The 25030-nt window shown below is 38.2% G+C and overlaps 2 protein-coding genes across 8 annotated transcripts in view; one reads left to right on the forward strand and one right to left on the reverse strand.

The window, feature by feature from the left end:
• On the forward strand, window positions 1-21517 carry LOC112154542 (myosin-binding protein C, fast-type). Of its 6 annotated transcripts, XM_024285559.2 has the most exons (31): window positions 2-216; window positions 4342-4359; window positions 4990-5010; window positions 6165-6185; window positions 6601-6621; window positions 10614-10682; window positions 10756-10904; window positions 10976-11093; window positions 11180-11228; window positions 11395-11454; window positions 11536-11705; window positions 11845-11977; window positions 12344-12468; window positions 12547-12652; window positions 12771-12940; window positions 13852-14017; window positions 14110-14216; window positions 14305-14334; window positions 14435-14577; window positions 15822-15981; window positions 16063-16167; window positions 16240-16428; window positions 16537-16671; window positions 16756-16923; window positions 17082-17170; window positions 17266-17461; window positions 17542-17681; window positions 17829-17988; window positions 18158-18294; window positions 18435-18621; window positions 20393-21517. In XM_024285559.2, the coding sequence occupies exons 1-31, from the start codon at window positions 195-197 to the stop codon at window positions 20416-20418; spliced, it is 3390 nt and encodes a 1129-aa protein (XP_024141327.1). In that variant the 5' UTR covers window positions 2-194; the 3' UTR covers window positions 20419-21517. The 6 variants fall into 6 exon arrangements, with proteins under 6 accessions (XP_024141323.1, XP_036073040.1, XP_024141324.1 ...); XM_024285555.2 differs by having other exon boundaries at window positions 1-216; window positions 16537-16923; XM_036217147.1 differs by lacking the exon at window positions 6601-6621 and having other exon boundaries at window positions 1-216; window positions 16537-16923.
• The window catches only part of LOC112154543 (testicular acid phosphatase homolog), a 12240-nt gene continuing 7845 nt past the window's right edge, over window positions 20636-25030 (reverse strand). The window contains exons 5-12 of one of the 2 annotated variants that reach the window (XM_024285561.2): window positions 24231-24386; window positions 23907-24005; window positions 22333-22428; window positions 21812-21944; window positions 21506-21588; window positions 21302-21408; window positions 20864-21045; window positions 20636-20778 (exon numbers count right to left, since the gene is read on the reverse strand). In XM_024285561.2, the coding sequence (XP_024141329.1) occupies window positions 20669-20778; window positions 20864-21045; window positions 21302-21408; window positions 21506-21588; window positions 21812-21944; window positions 22333-22428; window positions 23907-24005; window positions 24231-24386 (966 nt within the window). In that variant the 3' untranslated portion in view covers window positions 20636-20668. Of the gene's footprint in view, window positions 21046-21301; window positions 21409-21505; window positions 21589-21811; window positions 21945-22332; window positions 22429-23906; window positions 24006-24230; window positions 24387-25030 lie in introns of both variants that reach the window. The other variant, XM_024285560.2, reaches the window with a different exon arrangement.

Genomic DNA, 25030 nt, shown 5'->3' on the forward strand with positions numbered 1-25030 from the left:
CTCCCACTGACTGCTCCCACTTGTGGACTCCTCAGGGGTGTCATCCTTCTCCCTGGACCTTCTTGCTCTCTGATGGGTGTGGGTGACTTGAGTTCCAAAGAAGCTTGGAATAACACTGAGCGGAGAGGAATAAAAGGAATAAGCCCCACAAGCCCTCAGTCAAACCGCAGAAAAGAGAAGACACAGGAATAACCATGCCTGAGCCGGTCCCTGAAGGTATGCAGACTACAGCATAATTTATTGAAATTATTAGGAAGACTTGGTTGCAGTGTTGATGTTTGAATTTTACTTGGTCTGTAATGAGTTTTACTGAAATAAAATATGCATAAAAAACTGATTTTTATGAAAGATTTGCACCAAAAAAAGTTCAATTTGCATTTTTGAAAAGACATTTAGAGTACCGGATGATAATAAAAAGGAAAAAACTTTGAAACTACTACTACATTCATGCACTTAAAGTAAACATTTATATTTACTCTAACTGCAAAAATGTGAAACAATAGCAATTAAAAACAAAAAAAAGACAAAATTAATTTAATTTTACTCTTTATTTTTATTTATTAAGTTATTTCAAAGGTCAAAAATAGTCACGCTGCCTCACTCACTCCCTGTGTGTAAATGACATCAGAGAGGAAGTGTCACATCACTGAGGACACTGTAATAACTTCTGAGCTGTTGTGTTTCTCCTCACTACTTTATGGAAATATAGCCATTTATTGTGTATTTTCTGTAAAAAATAATTTAAAAAAATGGGAATAATCCAAGTTTAATGTGTAAAATCTTCAGAAAAAAAAAAAAAAATAAAGGTTGCTTGTAATTTTAATCATGTCATACATTGGAAATTATATTAATTTTGTGACTTTTTTATCTTTAATGTCTAAACACTGTTACTTTTTATCATAATGTTATCCTAATATAACACTAATTGAACTTGCAAGAAACTGAGGCAAAGTTGCTTCCCTCTCTACTTGGTTTGCAGCTGTTTCTAAATTAACAAGCTACCAATACTTGAAATAATTAAGAAGGCTTAAGTTTCATCCGCAACCCACCAGCTGTTTGTGAACGTGGTCAAAACAAAACTTGAGATTTTGAGAAGCGAGCAGCTGTTGTCAGGTAACAAAGTAACTACGATTTAAATAAACTCTTTTAAAACGTATTTATGCGTGAAAAACAAATTTATTCTGGGTGAAAAAAGTGAAATTTTAAATTAAAATGTAGCTTTTTTAACATCCTTTCCTGTCATTAACTATCTACTAGAAAGACGTGCACAGAAACAGTATCAGGGAGTTTCAAATGTGCAATAGCGGAAGATCCCATTGAGAATAATATATGAGTCATTACCAAAATAATCTAAATTTTAGCACTTTCAATATGTTTAAAAAAAGTATATATTTTTAAAAATAATTTAAAAGGTGCTTATTATCTCACACGGCAAGATTTTCATCTAAGACGCCTTGATTTTTTTAATGTTAAATCGTGATAAATCAAAAGACTATATTCATCCTACACAAACAAGTGGTGCTGAAACATTATCTGAACGGCTTCACTTAATAGAAGCCAAATCCTGCCCTCTCCCAGCTGCTAAAAATACTCTACATTAAGCAGTGACCTTTTGCGCTTTTTTTCCTTTTAAGTTCATCAACTAGTACCCCACCCAGATGGATCAGGTTTTACTTGACCATTTCTGCAGCCCCTGACGTTTATAAATCATTATGTAATCGGCTGCTTTTAAACAGGAAGTTCCTTCCTGATTAGCCAGGGAGGGGGGGCTGCTGCTCGGGGCTTGAATTTGGCGCCACTCCAGTGCAGTCGATCAAAACTTTTGACAGTTTTGTAGCCGGAGGTCAAAAGACATGATATGATGCACGGTCGTAATTCCTTTCGTCGCTGCGTCCTGATGAAACGCTACGATGGAAAATTGAACCATAACCGCTCTGTGAGGCTTTCCCACTCTCCTCGGAGCAGTTTGTCTTTGTCAAGACACGTGAAGCTTAATGCAAATTGACGACGTGATTTAATTCCCTCTTTGAACGATTAAATGAGTTTGTCTGTTTTGACGCCTGAACAAAAAATCTTTAACTTACTGGTAATTTTTCAACCATTAACACAATCAACGTAATTACAGCAGATTCTGACGGAGAAAAGATCAAATATTATCTAAATACCATAGCCTAAAAAAAGTAATAAAAAAATTAAAAACATAGGTTAGCCAAAACAGCTAGCATGTAGCTGAAATATTAGCTAAACTCCAAAACAGCCTAAAAAACAACAAAAAACATCAATTTACCAAAACAGCTGGCATGTAGCTGATTAGCTAAATTCCAAAACAGCCTAAAATATAACAAAAAAGCATAAATTAGCCAAAACAGCTAGCATGTAGCTGAAATATCAGCTATCTCCAAAACAGCCTAAACAACAACAAAAAAGCATAAATTAGCCAAAACAGCTGGCATGTAGCTGATTAGCTAAACTCCAAAACAGCCTAAAATATAACAAAAAAGCATAAATTAGCAAGAACAGCTAGCATGTAGCTGAAATATTAGCTAAACTCCAAAACAGCCTAAAGAAAACAACAACAAAAAAGCATAAATTAGCCAAAATAGCTAGCATGTAGCTTAAATATTAGCTAAACTCCAAAACAGCCTAAAAAAACAACAACAAAAAAAGCATAAATTAGCCAAAAACAGCTAGCATGTAGCTTAAATATTAGCTAAACTCCAAAACAGCCTGAAAAAAACAACAACAAAAAAGCATAAATTAGCCAAAACAGCTAGCATGTAGCTTAAACATTAGCTAAACTCCAAAATAGCCTAAAAAAAATCTTAGTAAATGCCAAAATATTCCAAAAAGCTAGCAGAATGCCAATTTTTAAAACTTATAACCCTTACTTTTCACAAAATTATGAATAATAAAAAGGCAGGAATAATAATCCAGAATAAATCAACTTAAACCTCAAATAACTTTCAATATTTTACCCTTCATAAAAATATATTTTGTCAAAATTATACAAGTTAGAAATGAGCGCAAGATAGCAGTGGGCCATTAATAGCAATAAAATAAAAAGGATATGGAGGGCCGGTTCCGGCCCCCGGGCCTTGACTTTGACACATGCGCCTTAAGAGATGAATATCTGTGTCAGACTTACAGTTTACTAAATATTTGGTAGAATTATAAAAAGTAACATCATCTGCAAAAGAGGGAACATTGGTTTCTGGTGCTGAGATATCACTGTAAACAGTTAGTGCACATAAAATTGCAGGTTGTCTATAGACCTGCCACCCAATATCTATCTTTATGTCAAGTCATTAAACACACAGTAAATCTGACTGTCAGTGGAAGATATACAGTAGATACAAAGACGACGGATCGCAGCACGAAAATGAAAAGAACTCACTCCCCTAAGAGAACACAAGCATATTTGTAACCTTTTTTTATTTATACCAACACAGCAGAAAAAAGAAATGATAGTAGTTTCATGTGTATGTCCCACAGCCTTTGCGCATGAAGCTACGTAGTCTCAGAGGATCCTACAGACTGAGGAGCAGCTGTTCAGAAGTGCATTGCCTTGTTTTACCCCAAACTTGCTCGAGATCGTAGAGATTTCTATCCCACGTGGATCATCGCAGCAGATGCTGATGTAGATCTGCACTCAGTGCAGGTGTTAAATCCTCTGACAACAAGGTGTATGAAAAATGTAGAATCTTTTCACATGCATGTTTGAAACACATCATTTTCAGAAACGTAGCTGCAGAATCAATCCAAAGCAGTTCATAATGTATAACAATCCTGGCAGTAAAGTTGGCCACACTATTCAAGGCAACTGTGTGCAGCTTTAGAGAATGTGGCATGACTTCAGGGAGGTCATAAGAAACCGTCCCTGGCCTTTAGCAGCCCCCTCGCTGACCTCCAAGGACACTTGGGGAGCTGGATACATTATATGTCTCTATTTCCGTGAAGAATTTCTTTTTACCAGAGATAGGGTTCAACAATAACTCCCACAGTGCTGCATTTTGAAGCTCTTTTTTCGTCTTGTCTGAGATGATGATGTTGAGTCAGTTTAGTAAAGTGTTAAGATTCTTTTCATATTTTATCAGTCCATAAATTAGATTTACTGTTGGGATTATCAGTGTCAGCATGACATCTGATATGGGTTTGAACTTACCAGAAAAACTATTTTATAGCCGCCACTTTCAGGCGCCACAAATGGAGTGGAACCAAAAGAGATGCTGACACAACATTTCTTTAAATACTAACATTTTTTTTTTGCTGTATATTTTGATAGAGTGAGTCATGTTTTTCCTATACATGTCACCAATCTTTTTTTTTTTCTTCTTCTTTCAGTAAAACCAGAGGGGGAGGGTGAGTCACCAACTTCAATTTTTTCTTCTTCTTCAGATCATCCCAACGATAAGACTTTAGTGTCTGACGTTTTTTCCCTCACGTTGCTGCCTCAGCTGTTTGTGCCGAGCAAGCAGCGACTCCCAACTTCCAATGAATCACAGTCCACTGAGCAGCACATCTTTGCTTTTATGAAAACGTCACGTCAGGAGAGCATCTTCATTCAGATTTCACATGCTGTTATCATGCCACTCTGATGAATGGCGTGTGGGGCATTTCTCTAAGAACATGTTACATCATCAGTGAAAATGTTCATTCAGCCATGTTGAAATGGAGTGCACAGATAGAAGGAGAGCGGCCTATTATCTCCCTGTAGGAGAGAAGAATGAGTTTAAATTTAAAAGTGTTTAATAGTAAATGTCTTTAGCTGTTTAAGTTGTAAAGAATTTATAGTTTTACAATATGATGGGGCCATTCTAAATAAAAAACAAAAAAACCCACATAACTTAAAGTTGGAGCTCTAAAATTCAATTTGCATATATGGGTCAAACACACAAATCGACTATTTCTGTGTCCTAATCCTCATTTTCTAGACATTTTTAGATTTCTAATTTATTTAATATGATTGAGGTCATTCTATGCATTTTTTAGATGCCCCCCCAGCAGATGGAGGTAAGGCACTATCCCGGGAATGGATGCATATGGATGCTCTCTCTAAACATGCCACATATTATATAAAAATATGTGCTTCAATAAACATCTGAATGTATGCTGTTCAGAATGCATACATGTTCCTACATGTGTGACATTATATGTATTTACTAAAAGGCAAAATCTGAATTCTTCCTCTATATTTAGCCTTCCAAACAGACAGTTATGGAAAATAGTGGTTGTCCAAATTCTGTTACTACTCACTGTATACTCCATTTTGTAGTGTAGTAAGAATCTACAATTCCAAAAGTGACCAAGAAATTTCCCAGAAGTCTTTGAGAAAACCTAGTGTGCATCAATGCTCACTATATTAGCGAAAACAGACCACAATGCATTGCATTTGAACGATTTTTGAAAAAAAATATTTAGATGTAGTTTTTCAATAAACCATCCACATTTTCCTCATCAGAACATAGTGGAGTCATAAATAAACGTCATAAAATGTTAGCTTTTTGTGAAATCAGTGACGTCATATCAGCAGTTTTAAAAAATAAAATAAAATAAAAAGAAGAAGTAAAGAGCATGGTGTCTGAATTGCTTTTGAAATTCACGGCACTATATAGTCCTGCACTGCATAGTTTTTAAGTAAATAGGGATTAGGGTTGGAATTTGGACGTTACTCCCACTCGATGATGTCATCAATAGTCGCCGGTCTCCTACGTTAGCTCGGATCTGCTAGCGCTCGGAAAATCTTTAGCAACATTGGATTTACAACATTAAAAAGGTCACGGAAAAACACTCAAATTTAAACATAAACTTCTGCTTCAGAGAAAACCCAAGTGAAGAAATGTCCCTTTGCTCTACCCTAAACAACAACAAAAAAAAAACGTTTTTGGACACCCCTTTTCTTTGAAATGCCCCTTCAATTGGAGGGGTAGGGGAAGAATCCAGATTCGACCTTAGTCTTTACTGGCACGGTATGGGTCCATTTATAATCAGTATTTTTTCATAAAGGTCCCTTTCCTCTGCATTGTGACTGATCAATGAGACTTTATTGTGATTCAGTAGACAGTGGTCGACTAATAAATTTTTGTTCTTGAAAAAAAAAACAAAATATCTTGAAAAACCACTCCACATATTAGCATTTTTAGCTAATTTCCATTCATGTTCTTTAGATGCCCCCCCAGCAGATGGAGGTAAGTTACTGTCCTAGGAATGATGCACTTTTATGATTAACTCGATGTATGCACACGGGAGTGCATACATGTCCCATTATGTGTGTCTATTGAAACAGTACATTAGGTATTAAACACTTTTAGATCAATATTAAGCTTACATGTGTGTTCTCAAAAATATTTGATAATTCTTTTATTTTTTTGACAATGTTGTTTGTAGTTCTTTGATTCTCATTGTTTTTAGACCTTTTGATTTTCCCTCAACTGTGCAGCGATTTATTCATTTATATCTGCAGGAAATGATTCTCTGTTTAGACTGGTTGTGACGCATGTGCTTTTATTTGAGCTGCGTTTGTCAAAGTTGCAGTTTTGTGCTTTTTAAGCTTCTGCTTCATCGTTGCCGTTTCCGTTCCGTTTGCTTCCTTGTCTGCTGCAGATTCAGACGATGGTGGGGATGGTAAGAAAAGAACAAAACATTCTGCGAGCGTGCTAATGTGACCAAAATTATCGTTTTTGTTAATGATGTTAAAAAGGTGATAGTCAGTGTGACAAATAACTTGAAATAACTTTGACAACTTCCTTGAGGACTGGTCTGAAAATGTTTTTCTAATGTAGTTTTAACCATTTTAAAGGCTAATAGTTTTGATGTCTGTAAAAGTAGAAACTTCTGACCTTTGAAATGCATCAAATCGGGACATATTTGTCTATCGGTCCATAGTTTCTCATTGGTTCATATGCATAAATCAGAAATATAGTTCGGTATCTAACTTTATTTAAAACTGCAGAATCAGTAATACAATTTTAAGTTGCGCCCTTACAGTTTTCATGTTACCTTTTTAATTCTTTACAATCAAGTGTCAATATTTGCTTTTAAAAAATAAAACAACATTCACATAAAATATGAGTTGAAAGATGACTTTAGAACAGATTTTTAAATGTATTTGCTAAAAAAAGAGTGAGAGAAAGAAATATTTCCAATTTGTTGCATTCATTTAGAATATAAACAAAGCTGGTACAGATAAGTAGCAAAAAAGACAAAAATATTTGACATATTTTGTAATTTCAAGAATAAACACACTTATACCACAAAAACAAAATAAACTCATGCAACTAAAATGAAGCTAGAACACCTCTAGCCTCAATGAGGAAGAAGTACAAACTCTGATTCATTTTATATCCCTAAGACAACAACAAGATCTTTGGTTGCAGAACTACTGAATGTTCCAGGTATGACAATCCTTTTAAATTTGATAACATGTGTGATGGTTGATTTCCAATCCACAGTTTTGCTTCAAAGGTCACAGCTCATTCCTAGATCCATTGCCAACCATGTGAAGCTGCTGCATTACAGCTCAGGTTTTATAATGAAATCTAAGGGCTACTGTTGTTGTCAGTAAACTGCACCTGTCCCGCCTCTTCAGGATGACAGCTCAAACTGTCTCCTCTGTGATGGAAGCGCCCCGCTATAGACCCGTTCAGGGTTGCTCGACAGTAGCTGGGTCGGATCCAGCAGAGTTCTGAAGATGAATGGGCCGGACGGAGGTTATGGAAGCGCCGAGAGGTTCAGGGATACTGACTGCTTATGGGAAGTGTCTGTGAAATGTTCCATAGTTAGAGGTAAACAGAGACATTTGGACCCCCGGTGAGACTAATAGGAGTAGGTCATGGCTTCTGAGAAGTCTGTAATCTTCTGTAGAGCGTATTACCACATAATAAGAATTCAGCCTTGTAAAATAAAATATTGGAGCATGTCTAACATCACTAGCCGGGTATGGATCAATATTAAACTTCCCACCAATAAAACAGAAATAAAGTGACCCGAATTAGGCCATTAAATGGGAAATTTTTGGTTTTGTCCAGTATGTTACCCCATAAAATGTGAAAAAGTGATGTTGCAATGAATGTCTTAAAATCAAGCAGTTCATTGATCACAAAAATAATGGCAATAATAAAACTACCAAAAAGTAGCTTAAAAAAACTTAGCAACTTCTAAAAGAAGAAAAAGATCCTAAAGTCAAGGCAAAAAAGCCAAAATATAATCAAAAACTGTGAGAAACTATTATGTAATATTGTTCAAAAGCAAACAAGCAACCAGCAAATCCACCCGTCAGGCTTTCTATTGGTCAGAACTGGATAGAAAATCTAGAAAACTAGATATTGGTCATCATGTTGTTCCATACATTGATCCCAAGATATGGAAAATAAAACTTGATTTAAATTTGGTGGTTCATTATCTCACATCTTAAGTTAGCAACCAGACACCTGAACAATTCAGGTTTTTTTTCAGAGCAAAAATTACAGTTTGGTGTCTTTCCTACTACAGAAACAGTTTGTGGGAAGATAAGCTTTATATTTTCTAAGTCATAAGTGATGTTTGCCGCTCAAATCGGACTGAAACAAGTACTGATTTTAGCTCTTTGACGATCAGTTCTTCTTAGCCTCTACTGGCAAAATACTCACTTTTAAATGAAAAAAATATCCAGAAATTTGAATCCTTTTTTAAATTATTAGAAGACAAATTTGATTTAAAAATATTAAGATTACACAATTTAGAACTATTACATCTGAACATAGTACGACATTCTATATGTGTGTTTTTGTAGAGACAGAATCGACTTTAGCTTCTATTCTGGAGGTTTATTTGATGCCGTGTTCTGATCCTCAGATGGTATTGCACTACATTGCAGCACATTTTTAGGGAGTAAAATGTCTGTGTGGGAAGAGCTTATCATACCGAGACTGTTTACAGCCCCGTCTGCCGGGGTATAGTGTGTGTGAGGATTATCATCACTCCCGCAGCTACTGAATACTTCCAGCTGGTTCTCACCAGAACCCTAAAAAAATCTTTTGCTTCTCGCAGCTCGTCTTTACGCGCTGACAACATAAAAACATTTGTGTAGTAAAAGAAACAAAACTGGAACATGTTCATGATGTAAAAGTACTTCCGTCTTTACTAGGAAATGAGTCCAAGGGAAGTTCTCAAAGTTTTTCAAATGTTTAATTGATTTTTTTATGACTAAATTACCAGTAATCAACACATTTGATTACTTTGTTTCTAAACAGATTCTTCTCATGATCTCGTCATCATGAATGAAAGTGTCACCGGTTGACTGTGTGCGGTGGTTATGACCATACTTTACAGAATAATGATTTTGTGATTGCTTGACTCCAACTGGGCATTTGTCTGCTCTGTCTATTGACGGTTCTGTGTGATTTCAGGCAGACAGTATAGTTTAACCCATAAGAGTCTTTGACCTTTGGTTAAATATACTGTATCGCTTCCATTTGTTACACAAATGTTTTTGAAATGATGATATTGGAGTGAACAGAAGAAGGATAACCGATCTTCCCCTCATCAGATAACCAAATCACATAATACATTTTTATTTTTATTTTCTAAAAATGTTAGCGTTTGCAAATGTAGTATTAAAATGCAACTTAAGACTCGTAGAATTAAGCGTTTCCCTTTGAAAAAAAATTTTTTCTCATAATTTTAAGAGTTTACTCACCTAAAATTACAAGTTTTTTCCTCATAATTTTATAAGAATAAAGTTCTTCCTTTTTTTTCTCATAAAATCACACTTTTATTCTTGTAATAATATTAAACCTTTTTTCTCATAATCTTAGGACTTTACTCTTGTAAAATAAAAAATTTTCCCCATTATTTTACTAGAATAAACTTGTAAAATTATGACTTTTTACTCTTAATATCACATTTTTATTCTCGGAATATTACGACTTTTTTTCATAATTTCAGGACTTAACTCTTGTAAAATTACAAGTTTTTCCTCATCATTTTATGGGAACAAATATGTAAAATAACAAGTTTTTTTCTCATAATTTCATTAGGCTAAACTTGCAAAATTATGACTTTTCTCATATTATCACATTTTTATTCTCATAAAATTTTGAGTTTTTTTCTCATAATTTTACGAGTTTATTTACGAATTCATAGTTTTTTTGTTTGTTTTTTTCTGTAATACTCCCTGCAGAAATGCCATTCATACAATATAACGGCAGACACCATAGAAATGGGACAGGGGAATCTACATGTATTAGATCAATCTTTATCCTCTATTCCAAACACCTTTTAATCACCAAAACATGTTTATTTTTTAAAAAGGCTACAGACGTACACATCGGGTCTAGTGCATTTATTTAACATTTAATCACTATCAAATTTGTGATTAAATTTGTGGAGACACTCAAAGAAGCAAAAATATATATATAATTTTTGTTCTGAGCATTCCTGCATGTCTGATAGATTTTTTTTCAATAGAACAAGAAAAATGTTCCGCAATTCTTTTCCCCGTTTGATTTGTTGAGAACATGAGCTATGCTGTGTATTCGTTTGTGCTTTGATTTGTTGCATTTATGATCACATAAATGTTTCTGTGACTTTCTTGAATGGGAAGTGATGTTCCTGCGTTTTGTGATGCTTCGTTTCAGAGCCCCAGTCGACTGAGCTCACTGGACTCTTTGTGGAGAAACCACCAAGCAACGTAGTGGCAGTAGCCGGTGGGAAACGTCCATGATTTACATGTAAAACAATATATTGCACTGAACTCACCAATTCTCTTGTCGATGGTAGGATCGGACGTGACTGTTGTTGCCAAGGTGGACTCAACCACCCTGACAAGAAAACCCACCATGAAGTGGCTGAAGGGAAAGTGGATGGACCTTGGCAGCAAAGCTGGGAAGCATTTCCAGTTCAAGGAAACTTACGACAGAAATACTAAAGTGTGTGCGCTTGATCCGATCCTACTTTTTCAAAGAATACCCAACCGACTGACCGTCCTTTTCTCTCCCAGATCTACACTTACGAAATGAAGATCGTCAAAGCAGTCCCAGGGGACGCTGGCGGCTACAGGTGTGAGGTGACAGCTAAAGACAAATGCGACAGCTCCACTTTTGAGGTTTCTGTGGAGGGTGAGTGTAAACGGCCCACTCCGATTCTGCTGTTTTGATCCGATCCAGTAATAATTTGTGTCGTCTGCGATTTCTCCTTGATATAGCTGCACACCAGGAGGAGCAAGCAGATATTTTGTCTGCTTTCAAGAGAGCGTAAGTGCTTTGTGATTCAGTAGTCTCTGAAAGAAAAAGTGCATTTGCAGGCTATTTATAACACGGTCTTTCTAGTTCATTTGCATATTGCCGTATACTTTACTTAAAGGGTTATAATACCAGACATGGCTGCAAGGATTGAATTTATGTGTTTCTTTGCATACAGGGATGCTGGAGAGGATGAGGGAGAACTTGACTTCAGTGCCCTACTGAAAGCCACCAAGAAGTAATTATATATGAAATACAATATTCTATTAAAAATATATATTTAAGCAAATGAAGTCCTCCCTCCTTTTTTAATTGACAGAAAGAAGAAAGCTGAAAAACAGGAACCAGAGATAGATGTGTGGGAATTGCTTAAAAGTGCCCACCCAAGCGAGTATGAGAAAATTGCCTTTAAGTATGGCATCACTGACCTGAGGGGCATGCTGAAGCGTCTGAAAAAGATGAAAGAACAGCCAGTAAAGCACAGTGAGGGTAAGTCATGTCAGCAAGGAACGAAGAAAACGTGGAGAAAAAAAATCAAGAAGTATCTGATGCATGAAGATAAGAACACAGAAGAGCTCAAAGATTTTCCAAACTGACGGATAAACCACTTTTCTCTCCGTACTTCTAGCTTTTCTGAAAAGGCTTGAATCTTGCTACACTGTGGACAAAGGGAAGAAAATTGTCATGTCTTGTGAAGTTCTTGATCCAAACGCCCAGGTCAAATGGTTGAAGAACGGCCAGGAGATCAAACCTTCAGCCAAGTATGTGCTCATTGTTTTAATTCAATCCTGTTACCTAATCAAGTTTTCCAATTCCATTTGGCTAAAATAGCTAAGTTTACATGGACATAATGGGTAGTGCTTTAAAAATATCCATCTAAAATTATCCAAGTCATACTTGGAGACGATTCTGCCATCTCCGTGTTTTATTTTTAGGTGGTCACAAGAAGCCTCCCAGTGGGTTAAAGGGGGTCTCACTGTCAAGACACCTTACGCTACAAGCATGCTAATGCACGCACAGAAAAAAAAACCTCTTTATCTAAATTTAAAGTTGACAATATGGAAAAGAGTTCAGCCTGACAGAAGTTAAATATAAAGTGAGGATGTGCTTGTCTGATCCCTCTGAAGGTACGTCATGGAGGCCAACGGGAACGTCCGAACTCTGACCATCAACAAAACCAATCTGGCTGACGACGCGGCGTACGAGTGTGTGGTCGGGGAGGACAAGTGCTCCACGGAAGTTTATGTCAAAGGTGTAATTGACACTCTCGTGAAATGCATAAAACTTAACGACATGAGCCGAGTGTGAACAAATGCTGTTGTCACTTCAGAGCCTCCAGTCACCATCACCAAGCTGATGGATGATTACCATGTGGTTGTGGGCGAAAGAGTGGAGTTTGAGATTGAAGTGTCAGAGGAAGGTGCACATGTCATGTGGTCAGTAAATATACTTTCTTTTGCCTCTTACCAGTTTATCAAACACAGTTCCCTTTGAAAGCACATTTATCTTAATATAATGTAATTTCTCTATTCCGACTTTCTTTCAAATTTGAAGGTGCTTTGAGGATCAAGAACTCCACAAAGACAAAGAGTCCTCCAAGTACCGCTTCAAAAAGGATGGAAAGAAGCACACTTTTATAATTCTAGAGGCTACCCTGGATGACATTGGCATGTACCATGCCTGGACAAACGGGGGTCACACCAAAGGAGAGCTGGAGGTGGAAGGTGCAGCCAGAAAACACTCACTCAGTCCTGAATTTTCTTTTAGAACTTGGTGATTTTTTGACTTTTGAGACCCACTCCGATGAAAATTATGTTGTTTGGCCCAATCTGTATTTTCCCCTTCTCACTACACCTACATTTACCCCTCCAAATGGAGAGTTATGACAAAATAGTGTCTCAGATTTTGGATATCACTTTAACTTGATGATGTCATCAATAGTCGCCAGTCAGCTAGCTTTAGCGCTGAGCTTCCAGTGCCGGAATATACATAACAACAGCAGTTTTATCATTTTTAAAAGGTCATGCTACAACAAAAAGTCATTACTTACATTTAAATGTACTTAAATGTACTTCAGAGCACACTTATGTGAAGAAAACCACTTCTATTCAGCGGCACAGCACATCGTGGAACCTCTGTATCCCTCCGCTTGGAGGATATTAAATATTCCGGACACCACTTGCACTTCACAGGCTCCTTCAAATAGAGGGGAAAGGAGAAGAAAAGAATTTGGATTGGGCCTCTGTGTTTTCAAAATGTTCCTTTTGAATTTTTCTGATGATATTAATTAGGAAAATTAAGCTATAATTGCATTTTTGAGTATTTTTTTTATTCAAATTGTTGTGAATCAGGAGCAGACAAAAAAGAGGCCACAAGCTCCCTACCCTGAGGTCCTCTCTTATGGCCCCACCCACAACTCAGAGTGAAATTTCCAATGAAGTGCCCTATAAAACAGCACACTTTTTTTTTAATTTAGCCTAAAAATGACTTAATCCTAATTAAAAGACCACTGGGAATTCTTATAAAGTGGATCAAAAGATGATCTGAGTGGGTCTTTAAGCACAAGATATCTGCACCATGATTCTCTGTAAGTTCCCTGCCTGATGTAGTCTCTTTGTGTTTCCATCGTATGCAGAAAAGGAGCTGGAAGTGTTGCAGGACATCGCCGATTTAACAGTCAGAGCAACAGAACAGGCAATGTTCAAGTGTGAAGTGTCTGATGACAAGGTCACCGGAAAGTGGTACAAAGACGGCGTGGAGGTCCTACCAAGCGAACGCATCAAAATGACTCACATTGGAAGGTGGGGATAACAGTGTGTAGGAGTTTAGAGAAACACATTTTTCTCTTGACAGTGTAAAGCAGACTCTTTTCACTTCAATTGCTCTTTTTCAGGTTCCACCGGCTGTTAATTGAAGATGTGAAGCCAGAGGATGCTGGAGACTACACATTTGTTCCTGATGGATATGCTCTGTCACTTTCTGCTAAACTGAACTTCTTGGGTGAGAGGCACAGTGATTTATAAGCTGCCATTTGTCCATTAATGACTGTATTAATAATATTGTCAACTCTTGTCCTCTCTTTAAACAGAAATCAAGATTGATTATGTGCCCAGACAAGGTAAGTAGCTTTAATTTACTTCAAGTCAAAAAATACCCAGCACTATCGCTCTCTTTCTTTCTTACTTCAGTCCTAAGAAATACATTTTTCTGGAATACAGATCCCCCAAAGATCCACCTGGACACCACGGGAAACATGGTCTCCCAGAATACCATTATTGTGGTGGCGGGCAACAAATTACGCCTGGATGTCGAGATCACAGGAGAACCAGCTCCCACTGTGGTTTGGTCTAAAGGAGATAAAGTAAGAATTTAAAGCTGGGCTAGTCTGTGGCAGTATGGAATACTGCACAAGAAGACACTAACACATACAAACTTAGCCAAAATGAAATCCTCTTTCTGAACCTGCTGAATCCCTTTTGGGGTCATGTGGTTGCTAGAGCCAACACAGCTACTAAACCAGTCCATCCTGAATAGGTCGCCAGTTCTATGTCATCCCAGCCGAACGCCAGAATACATTTCTCAGTCAAATCCCATAGATTATTATTTGTAGTAATAAGAAATATCTAGTTTATAGCTTTTTTAGTAAAATAATCGGACTGTATCGCATCACAAAAAGTTAGTTGAATCTTTTACGTATCAATTTGTGGACCATGTATCAAGATGCGTTTAGAATCTTGTGAGAGACAATGATACACACCCGTACTATAAAGTCAAGTGGCGGTTCCAACATTTCTTGCAAGAACGCGAGGAACCTGAGGGACTGGGAATCCCAGTCAACTTTATTTTAATGCAGGGCAACACACACATACACACACAAACATGCACTCACATTAACAGAATAAAATCATACTATTCCAAGTTAAAATTCTTCATTAAAACGAGTGTCTAAGTTGCAAAAAAAGAACAATTTAAAATCCAAATGCAATAAATCCCTGCATATGTTCAGCTAACATAACCAGATCTGTTATTGCATTAATTAAATATGTGCTTTTGTAATTTAAACCAGTGTCTTGACAAACGTAGACATGAAACACATAAAATAGTTGGACTAAAATACTCAACTTTACTTCATTTTTTTATTTTTATACAGAAATGTTAACAAACATTAAACATTATTTTTGGTCATTTTGAACTGCAAGCCTAAAGAATTAGATTTTGGTCATATTCTTACCTACCGATATCTACCTTTTGGCAGTTTCTGCACAAATTCATTTTCTTTATAAGGTGTTAGAAAAATAAAGATGTGGAATATGGAAGTGATCAGCCTAATATTAAACATTCCAGCAAAACTTGTTTCGTAACCTAAAGCTTTTTTAATGAAATGATAAGAAATAAAAGGTAAAGTGTTAAAACGAATCATGGTTTCTTAAATTTTAGCATATCAGGCCACAAACATCTCACATCACATAAAAGTTTTATGTTTAGTTTCCTTTTAACCCTAATAGTCATTGAAAGTATCAAACATGCTTAGAAAAAGTACATGATTTGCCCTGCTATGTGCTCTATGTCTGAAAAAATGGCCAAAAAAACCCTCTTTCATTTCAGCCAATCACAGAGACTGAAGGCCGTGTGAGGGTAGAGTCCCGGAAGGACCTTAGCTGCTTTGTCATTGAGGGGGCAGAAAGAGATGATGAGGGCAACTATAGTATCTGTGTCACCAACCCCGCTGGAGAGGACAAGGCTATGCTGTTGGTGAAAATTGTGGGTAAGAGGCCCCTCTCCACCTCAAAACATCCAGATATTAAAGTCTATTTAAGCTCAAAACTTTTGCTTTATCTCAATTTAGATGTGCCTGATCCCCCTGAGAATGTTAAATGCACTGGAGTGGGAGAGGACTGTGCCACTATTATTTGGGAGCCTCCCAAATTTGATGGGGGAGCGCCAATCAAAGGTAGATTGAACACATTTCTAAAAAAAGCCTTAAAAGTGATGTGAAATATCATTCCTCCATCCATCCCTTCAGGTTATCTCATGGAAAGGAAGAAGAAAGGCTCCTCCAGATGGACAAAACTGAACTTTGATGTGTATGAGTCAACCACATACGAGGCCAAAAGGATGATTGAAGGAGTTTTGTACGAGATGAGAGTGTTTGCCGTTAACAGCATCGGCATGTCTCAGCCAAGTCTGAACTCCAAGCCCTTCATGCCCATCGGTAACTTTGTCATTTCGGAGCCTTTGTCTGTAGCTCCCTTTGTGCTCGACACCTCTTTGGCAAAGCTGGTTCGTTAATCTCCTGAGTCTTTCTTTCTGTCACTTTCAGCACCAACTAGCGAGCCAACTCGCCTGACCGTCCACGATGTGACAGACAGCACATGCAGCTTGAAGTGGCTCGCCCCAGAGAAGATCGGAGCTGGAGGTCTGGATGGCTACATCATTGAGTACTGCAAGGAGGGAGGTAACAACAACCGGTTCTTATACTTGATGAGTAAATACACAATATTGATTAAAAGAGATAATCAAAGTCTTCTGTTTTTCTCAGGCACGGACTGGGTTCAAGCTAACACAGATATTTGTGAGCGGCAGGGATTTGTGGTGCGTGACCTTCCAGTGGGGGAGAAAATCAACTTCAGAGTGATAGCGGTGAACATTGCCGGTCGCAGTCCACCCGCGACCTTGGCGCAGCCAGTCACCATCCGAGAAATTGTTGGTGAGTCAGACAGATTTAGCAGTTCTCATCATAATTAAACGTTTCGATGCGTTTTATCTCCACATTCAAGAGTCATAAGGGTTTCTCCACAAGCCATGAATTCCCTTATAGCTGCATATTATCCCCTGGTATTAATAGTAAGTGCATCTCTGCTTCAGAACATCCAAAGATTCGCCTTCCTCGCGAGCTAAGAACAAAATACATCAGGAGAGTGGGAGAAAAGATCAACCTGACCATCCCATTCCAGGTTAGAGGAGCCATCTTAACTTAATTTCTCTATTTTTGGGTTAGACATTTTCAAATGTGGAGTATTACTTCTACTATGTACTACTATGACCACAGGGTAAGCCTCGACCTGTTGCCACCTGGTACAAGGATGGTAAACCCATTGACCCAAAGATGGTCAATGCCCACACCTCACATGTGGAAAGCATCCTCTTCATTCGCTCGGCGGAGAGAGATCACTCTGGAACGTATGAGCTGGTGTTACAGATTGAGAACATGGAAGACAGAGCAACTATTAATATTCGGATTATTGGTAAGGATTCTGACAAAAAAACGCCTGAATAGATGATTAGGAATCTGAATGTGCTAAAAGATGATTTTTCTCCTGAGCAGAGAAGCCAGGGCCACCCCAAAAAGTGAGAGTTACTGACGTTTGGGGCTTTAACGCTGCTCTGGAGTGGGACCCACCCAAAGATGACGGCAACAGTGAGATTACTGGATACTGTATCCAGAAAGCAGATATGAAGACCAAGGTGATAGAGGATGGCATTGATATTTATCTTTAATTAAATGGCCAGAATTATTTAGGGCCATTTTTTAAAATAACCTGAAATGGAGGTTACCTTCTAAGGACAAATCACTTCTATATATTGGTAATATTTTATTTTCTTGTTCTCCAGGAATGGTTCACCGTTTATGACCATAACAGACGGACAAACTGCACAGTTTCAGACCTGGTAATGGGCAATGAATATTCATTCCGCGTCTACAGTGAAAACCTTTGTGGTTTAAGTGAGGATCCTGGCCTCAGCAAGAACACAGCTGTTATTTCTAAATCAGGTGTTTAAGAGCCTGCATGCACCGTTATATTTCATGTGTGGGTGGACTGTTTATGTTTGCAGTGCAAATTACATTCTGCGCTGGTAATGAATCTTCTCTGCACTACTTTTGTGCAGGATGACTCAATTTCTCTGCCACACAGTGATTTAGTTTTTTTTTATTATTGTAGCCCTCGAGCACAAAAGAAACCCTTACAAGGAGAAGGACATGACCTGTGCGCCCAAGTTTACTCAACCGCTGGTGGACAGAACGGTTGTTGCTGGTTACAGTATGGCCATCAGCTGTGCTGTGAGAGGCTTCCCTAAGGTAAACATTTACGATTGAGAAGAGGCTGATTTACACCAATATAATGACAAATCTGAATTGATCAGATTAAGGACAGAAACAGATATTTTCATGTGATCTAAGTAGGTTTTCTGCTATTTTTTATCTTGTTTACATCATAGCCTAAGATTGTGTGGATGAAGAACAAAATGATCATTGGAGAGGATCCCAAGTATTTGATGCAGAACAACCAGGGAGTGCTGACCCTCAACATTCGGAAGCCAAGCACCTTCGACGGAGGCAAATACTCCTGCATGGCTGTCAACGAGTTGGGCAAGGATGAAGTGGAGTGCAAGCTGGATGTGAAAGGTAGCGGAGAGCCTTTTACCATTCCTGAATTAGGCTTAGATCTGGGTTGTCTGTTGGGCACACAAGTGGTCCACACAAATTGGCAAACTGCTTTGTGAGCCGTAAAGTTAAAAAGTTGCTGCAAATATTTTTACTACAGGCATGGTTGGGGCAACAGGTCATAGCAGACACTTATGCAACATGTAAGGGTAAAGTTGCAGGGATGTCATATAGATATTTTTCAATTTTCAACCCCCATTAAATCCGGAAGACGGTGCAGGGAGCCTGTAAGTGCAGCCCGACTTTTAGAAATTGAGGAATTAGACAATCAGAGTGTAGTTTGTGCGGACATCCTACAGGCATCCTGTAGATTTTATGTATCACCTGCACAGTGTGAATGCAGCATTCACATGGGGTCAGTATGGAGCCAGTATGTGCACCTTACAAACTACTAGAGTATGGCATGAGGGCACTGTATGACAGCGTCACTTGTAGGTCATAAGTGCATGGACGAGTACTTCACGATACGAGTACTTCACCCTTGACAATGGTGAGTTCCATTTTCATAACTAGGGATGTAATGATTCAGTCAAGCCACGATTGGATTCGATACACCGATTTAAAATCACGATTTTAATTTTTTGAGTTTTTTTCTCTCAATACAATGAATTAAATGTATTTTAAGGCAAAGTATGTTTTCTTTTTGACACAAATCTTTTCATACTTGGTTCATGTTGTGCTCCATGTGACGGACCACAGCGCACACACACACAGCCGCACAAATGACCGTTCACGTGCAGCTTACAAAAAAAAGACAAGAGGACAAAAGAGAGTTGATAAAAAAGAGCACGGCTCCCGGAAGGAGTCAGACGGTAAACGTTCGTTAAGCTGCGTCGTCACCCATGACTGTTGTCACGGTAGATTGGTCAAAATTGCAGTAAAGTAACAATGAAATTGTTGCAGAGTGTGCAACAAATCTTTGGATTTGCTTGAATTTGCATTAATAGTTCCGATCATTGCAAAATCCTGGAGGGACTAACTTATGTGAAACTGTTAAATCCGAAGGGCGCAGCTGAAGAGCGTGCAGCCTGTCAGCTACACACACACAGCAAGCCTGCATGAAGAAATGTAATCTGCTCTGCATTTCTAAATTTTGGCACAAGCTGAGACAAACCAATTTCTTAATTTTCTGCATTGATGAACATGTTGACGCGTTTGAATCATTTTTTGCGGATTCACAAAGAATCGTCACATCCTTATTCTTGCCACACGAGCCTCAAGAGGACTGAAAGACACACCTGCGCTCATGGGTCGTTGAGAGGAGCACTACTGGTCAACCCCCACACACCTGTTTGTGACTAAGTCTTCAGTTGTTGGGCTTTGATGTACAACAAACACTAACAACAAAAACTTACTTTGATAATGATAATCGAAGTTTTGGAAAAAAAAAAAAGATAAAACACAAACCAACTCAATAAGTAATTCAAAAGCACATCAATGGATGTGAACAACACTTTGACTTACAGCAGATACACTCAAAAAACACCTCTTACTTTTCTTTGATCATTTTTTTTTTCAAAATTGTCCAGAATTTTTCATTGCAAATCCAATTTGTAGAATTTCATAGTTAATATGCTAGTGACACCTTTGAAATTGTCTCCACGGGGTTATTAAACATTTAAAATATATGCATAAAAAAGTGAAGAACATATCTTACATTGCCATAAAGTGTGAAACAGAAGGTATTTTTTGTTTTACTTTAACCAAATATTTTTTTTCTGCTTTTCCACAGTTGCCGCAGACCCAGAGAAGCAATGAGAACTAAAGAGCAAACAATGTAAAAGTTGAACCAAATATTGAATGAGTAGTAAATGTCACCGTAGAGTCATAATCAAATACAATTTATTGATAGATGCTAAACTTTCTGTTTAATTGATCATCACACATAGAGAAGAAGCCTCTAGATTCAATCATATACAGAAAAAAGACGACAGCCAATGATTATCAGAGCTCTTCCCCTCTTGAGGGTGTTTGTTTTTATAAACACTGATTTGTGGCCGTCCTTTTCTCACACCTCCCTGGAGTAGCGTCCTCTCCGTCTACGGATCGCCACACCTGTACTGAACAACAGCGCCACTGCCAGGACTCCCACTGCCACTGCAAGAGCTGTAATGACCCCTGTGAACAGTTTGGTCTCTGTCAATTCTAAAGCTTTCGATATTTTTAAAGCCTGTGTGTTGTGCACTGAAGCAAATCCCCTCACCTGTGCTCGACCATTTAGTTCTCAAGCCACACTCAACATCCACGTCTTCTGCCAGCACATCCCGCACCAGCTCAGTGAACATTGACAATGGGCAGGGGTGCAACCCATTGCATCCTGGCACAGAATTGGGGTGGGGGTCACGCCAAGTCTCATTGCGGTAATACATTTCCAGTGAATAGGATCTGTAGTTTATTTGCATGAAAACAATGAGATGACAAACATTTGCATGTTAAAAAAATGTCATGGAGTGATAGTTTTATCACAGTGATGTTAAAAAATGTTTAATTTGAACAGGATTCAAGGGAAAGAATGTGTACTTTTATAAGTTTTGTGAATGCAACGACTTGAAATATGAATGTGTTTGACTGTCTGTGTGTGACCTAGATAGCATACTTTAATATGCAAGGAGAGGTAAAAAAACTGGAAAGAAGTCATTACCCATCATACTCCTGGTAGAACTCAAAGAGCTGACAGGCGGCGTAGGGAGGAAGAAGGCCGTTGTATACGTCCAAAGCTGCCTGGAGGGTGATGAGTGTAGAATCATGCTAGAAAAAAAAGAACAAAGCATCAAAGTGTTTTTAGAAAAATATGAAATACCAGTTTGGAAAATTGTTGATGCATGTATGAAAACAATAAACTTACAGCTGAATACATGATGAATTTGAGCTTGCTCCCTTTCTCTACAGCATCAGAGAAGTTCCTCAGGATGGCGTTTAGTAGGATCCCTGGCAAATTAGCAGAGTCAACAATGCAATTGGATGTCCCACAGACACAAACACAACCGTTTTGACCTCTCTGAGCATCCTTCTCTTCATTTTTTAATCATCTTTTCCCCCACTGGTACTTTGGAAATCTCATCCCAGCACCTTAGCAGCCACATTAGATACAGTTTTTTTTTTTCAATATTAATGGTGCTATAAATGAATTGCCTCTTTTGTGAATCCCCACCTCCCAAGAGGCGGGCTTTCTCCTTCCGCTTGTGGCTGTAAATGCTGTATGTGACCTCGAAGGATGCTATTCTTCTCAGGGTATCCAAGACTTCTTGTGTGGCCCAGCGAGGGAGAGTCAAATTATGAATTCTCTGCAAAAGAAAGTAAAAAATGTCACTGCCTTGCTTAAATTCCCTTTAAATAGTAAAAATGAAAAAGGGGTTACAGTGGCTCTATTATAACATTTCTATCACTATTTTTGGAGCCAGTTGAAGGATAACAGATGCTCATTATGGAAGTGTGAATGAGAGTATTCAACCTGGCGTGGAATCATATAATAATGCTGTAATTATCATTTCCATGTGTTGTCCTATTCAAGTCAGACTGAAAGTATGAAAATAATTTCCCAGCACATCTATTTCGATTCAGTTCCTCTCAACTGCAAATGTGTGCAGGACAGCAGCTAACTCCCTTCCTCTCTTTCAAACTCTTGCAATCTAAATCTTTAATTTTTGAAAATTACATTTCTGTGAGGCATACCTGACAGGTGAGCGTATCGTAGACCCTCCATATTTTTTTACCAACCAGCTTTGATACAGGGTAGCCAGTGTGGTTGGAAAGTTCCTCCACAAAGTTCTGCAAATAAATAGAATAAAATATAACTTTAAATAAATTAATGCAAACAATAAAATAATATATTTTTTTATTTATACTTAACTTTTTTTGTTTAAAAGTTGCTGGTCAGGTAATTATATAAAGCATGAAGGCACTCTGCTTCCAGCAGAGGGTGTTAAAATTCAACAAAGTAGGCCCTGGCCTGATATCAGACACCACTTTAACAGGCAGCACATGGGACTCAGCTTAATTAAAACCCTATATTGTAATTCTTTATCTAATTCAATCCAACCGTTAATTAGTGTCAGCGAGAAAGTGGGAGAAATTGCACTGTGCAGCTTTTTGTAGCCACTGGAGTCACCATGCCTGAGAAAATCAGCAAGAGGACATGATGTCTACTGCATAACTAACACGTCCACTGGAGGTGCTGACTGAGTTGGCAGCAACTACTGAACGAAAGACTTTTATTTGGATAAGGCAATTCACCATTTTAGCTAATATAGAAAGCAAAAAGCTGATGAGTTGTGTTTGTCTTTCTCACACGTCATCTGAACTGCATTCACAAGAGATTCTTTCATTGAAGCTGCAGTCAAACCCCCGACGACTACACATGTTCAAGTGGCCACTTCCAATGAAACGTCTATGTAAACGTTTCTGCATCCAGAATTCTCACGTGTTCACGAATAGTTAGGCGAGTTTTTAGAACACTGTTCTGGGCTACTGTTCAAACCAGTTAAACTTTTCAATTAAAGACATGGATCCACGTCTGAGTGGTGAAATGACGCTAGCATCATAAGCTAACAAAAGCTAACGTAATAAGTGAATAATAAGCGAATCGTTCATTTCAAATCCCATCACCAGGACGATGTTTTAAAGTTGTGCAAGCTAGAAGATTTTTGACAACCAAACACAATACACCTGTGAGCTATGTTAATGCTAACACAATAACGTCTCACCGTTACAGAATCGAAGATGGGCGGGGCTTTTATACTGGAGCTGCAGAGCATGATGACATAAAACTTCTGAAATGACGTGGGTCAACACCAGTTGACCAATCACAAAATTCAACAGTAATACCAGGATTTAAAGAACTTTAATCTAAATTGTCAAAAAAGTGGTAATGACTGACAGAAAGCCCTTTTAAAGACCTATTTATAGAGGTCAACAGCCCCAAAAAAAGTTGATTTAGTGTTTGGTTACCCTTTAATACATGCGGTTTGCACCCAACTGGAATCATATGACTCCAAGTCTTTCATATATCAGAATAGAGCTGTGAACAAAAAAGGCTGGAGCAAGATTCCTTAGATTTGAACCACTTCCACATTTCACTCCAATAACTCTATGGTGGAGGCCATGTGCTATTAGGCATCAGAAAAGATGAAGAAGCCCCTCCCTGCTTGTCCAGTGTGAACACCATGGGCTACACACATTCAAGAATGGACGTTTAGTGTGTTTTTGAACAGGCATCAAACTCTAGTAACTTTAGAGCTCAATCTCACCTGATGGGCCTTCAGGAACTTCTGGTATGGCAAACTCTCAAACGTTTCAGTCATCAGGGCTCTGAACCGTGGGCAGTCTTTACCAGGTGACTTTAACAGCTTGAAAATCGAAAAGTAACATAAAATATTAGTAGAAATCACGCTGTACAACATAGCACTTCCAAGTTTTCCACTTTAAAGCAGAATGAAGTTTCAAACCTGCTGTGTGTTCAATGGCAGCAAACTGGCTCAACTCAAACAAATGACTGTCTACAAGCTTTGTTTTTAACTATGTATGGCTTCTGGGTTAAAGAAAGGAAATATTTATGCGGCGCAGCAGCCTACCTTGTCCTGAACCCTGGGAATGGTGTGCACTGGAATTGGCCGCCACAGTAACTGGGGCATGATGGGAGGCGGGCGTCTGACGGGGGGAAACATACCAGCAAGGCAGGCTTGGGCGCTCATGAGCGTGCGGTCGTAGCTGGTGCTCCGGACATACAACTACAGTGGAAGTTGAGTTTTCAATGAGCTTTAGAAAGCAGAATTGAATTTAAAAAAATTCTAAATTTAAAATGATTCCATCCAAAATTAGAATATGGGGATGTACATTATTAAACACATCCCGATTTATGTAAGTCAGCGGAGAAATAGGCATGACAAACAGAGAAGTGGAGTCAGAGGAGATCCAAATGAATGAAAGACAGAGTGGGGGAAAAGATCTGCCTCACTGTGATCTCTTCTGACATAAGTCTTTGCTTGTCTGTATCACTCTGTCGCTCCGTGTCAGCTTTTACACACAGTAAACCCAGCTGATAAGCTCGGATGCCCATGTGACACAATAACTATTTTCTCCCCCCTTTCGTGAAATTAAAACAAACACAGCAACACATAGGGAAAAAATACGAGTTGACAAAGACTAAATGGCAGGTACTGAGAACATTTTAAATTTTTATGGAGAATGCATGCAATTTAAAATAGGAGAGGAGCACTCAAACTTAAAGAAGCAAAAGAGGGAGGAAGAGATGAAATATAGCGCGTGAGAAAAAACAAGGACAAAGAAGGGAAAAAAAAGGAGAAATCATACTCTCATAATGACAGTGTGTTGAGCCTGGAGCCTAGGGACCCTGCCAACTTTATTGTACATA

Source organism: Oryzias melastigma, linkage group LG19 (genome assembly GCF_002922805.2).
Source record: "Oryzias melastigma strain HK-1 linkage group LG19, ASM292280v2, whole genome shotgun sequence".
Taxonomy (NCBI): domain Eukaryota; kingdom Metazoa; phylum Chordata; class Actinopteri; order Beloniformes; family Adrianichthyidae; genus Oryzias; species Oryzias melastigma.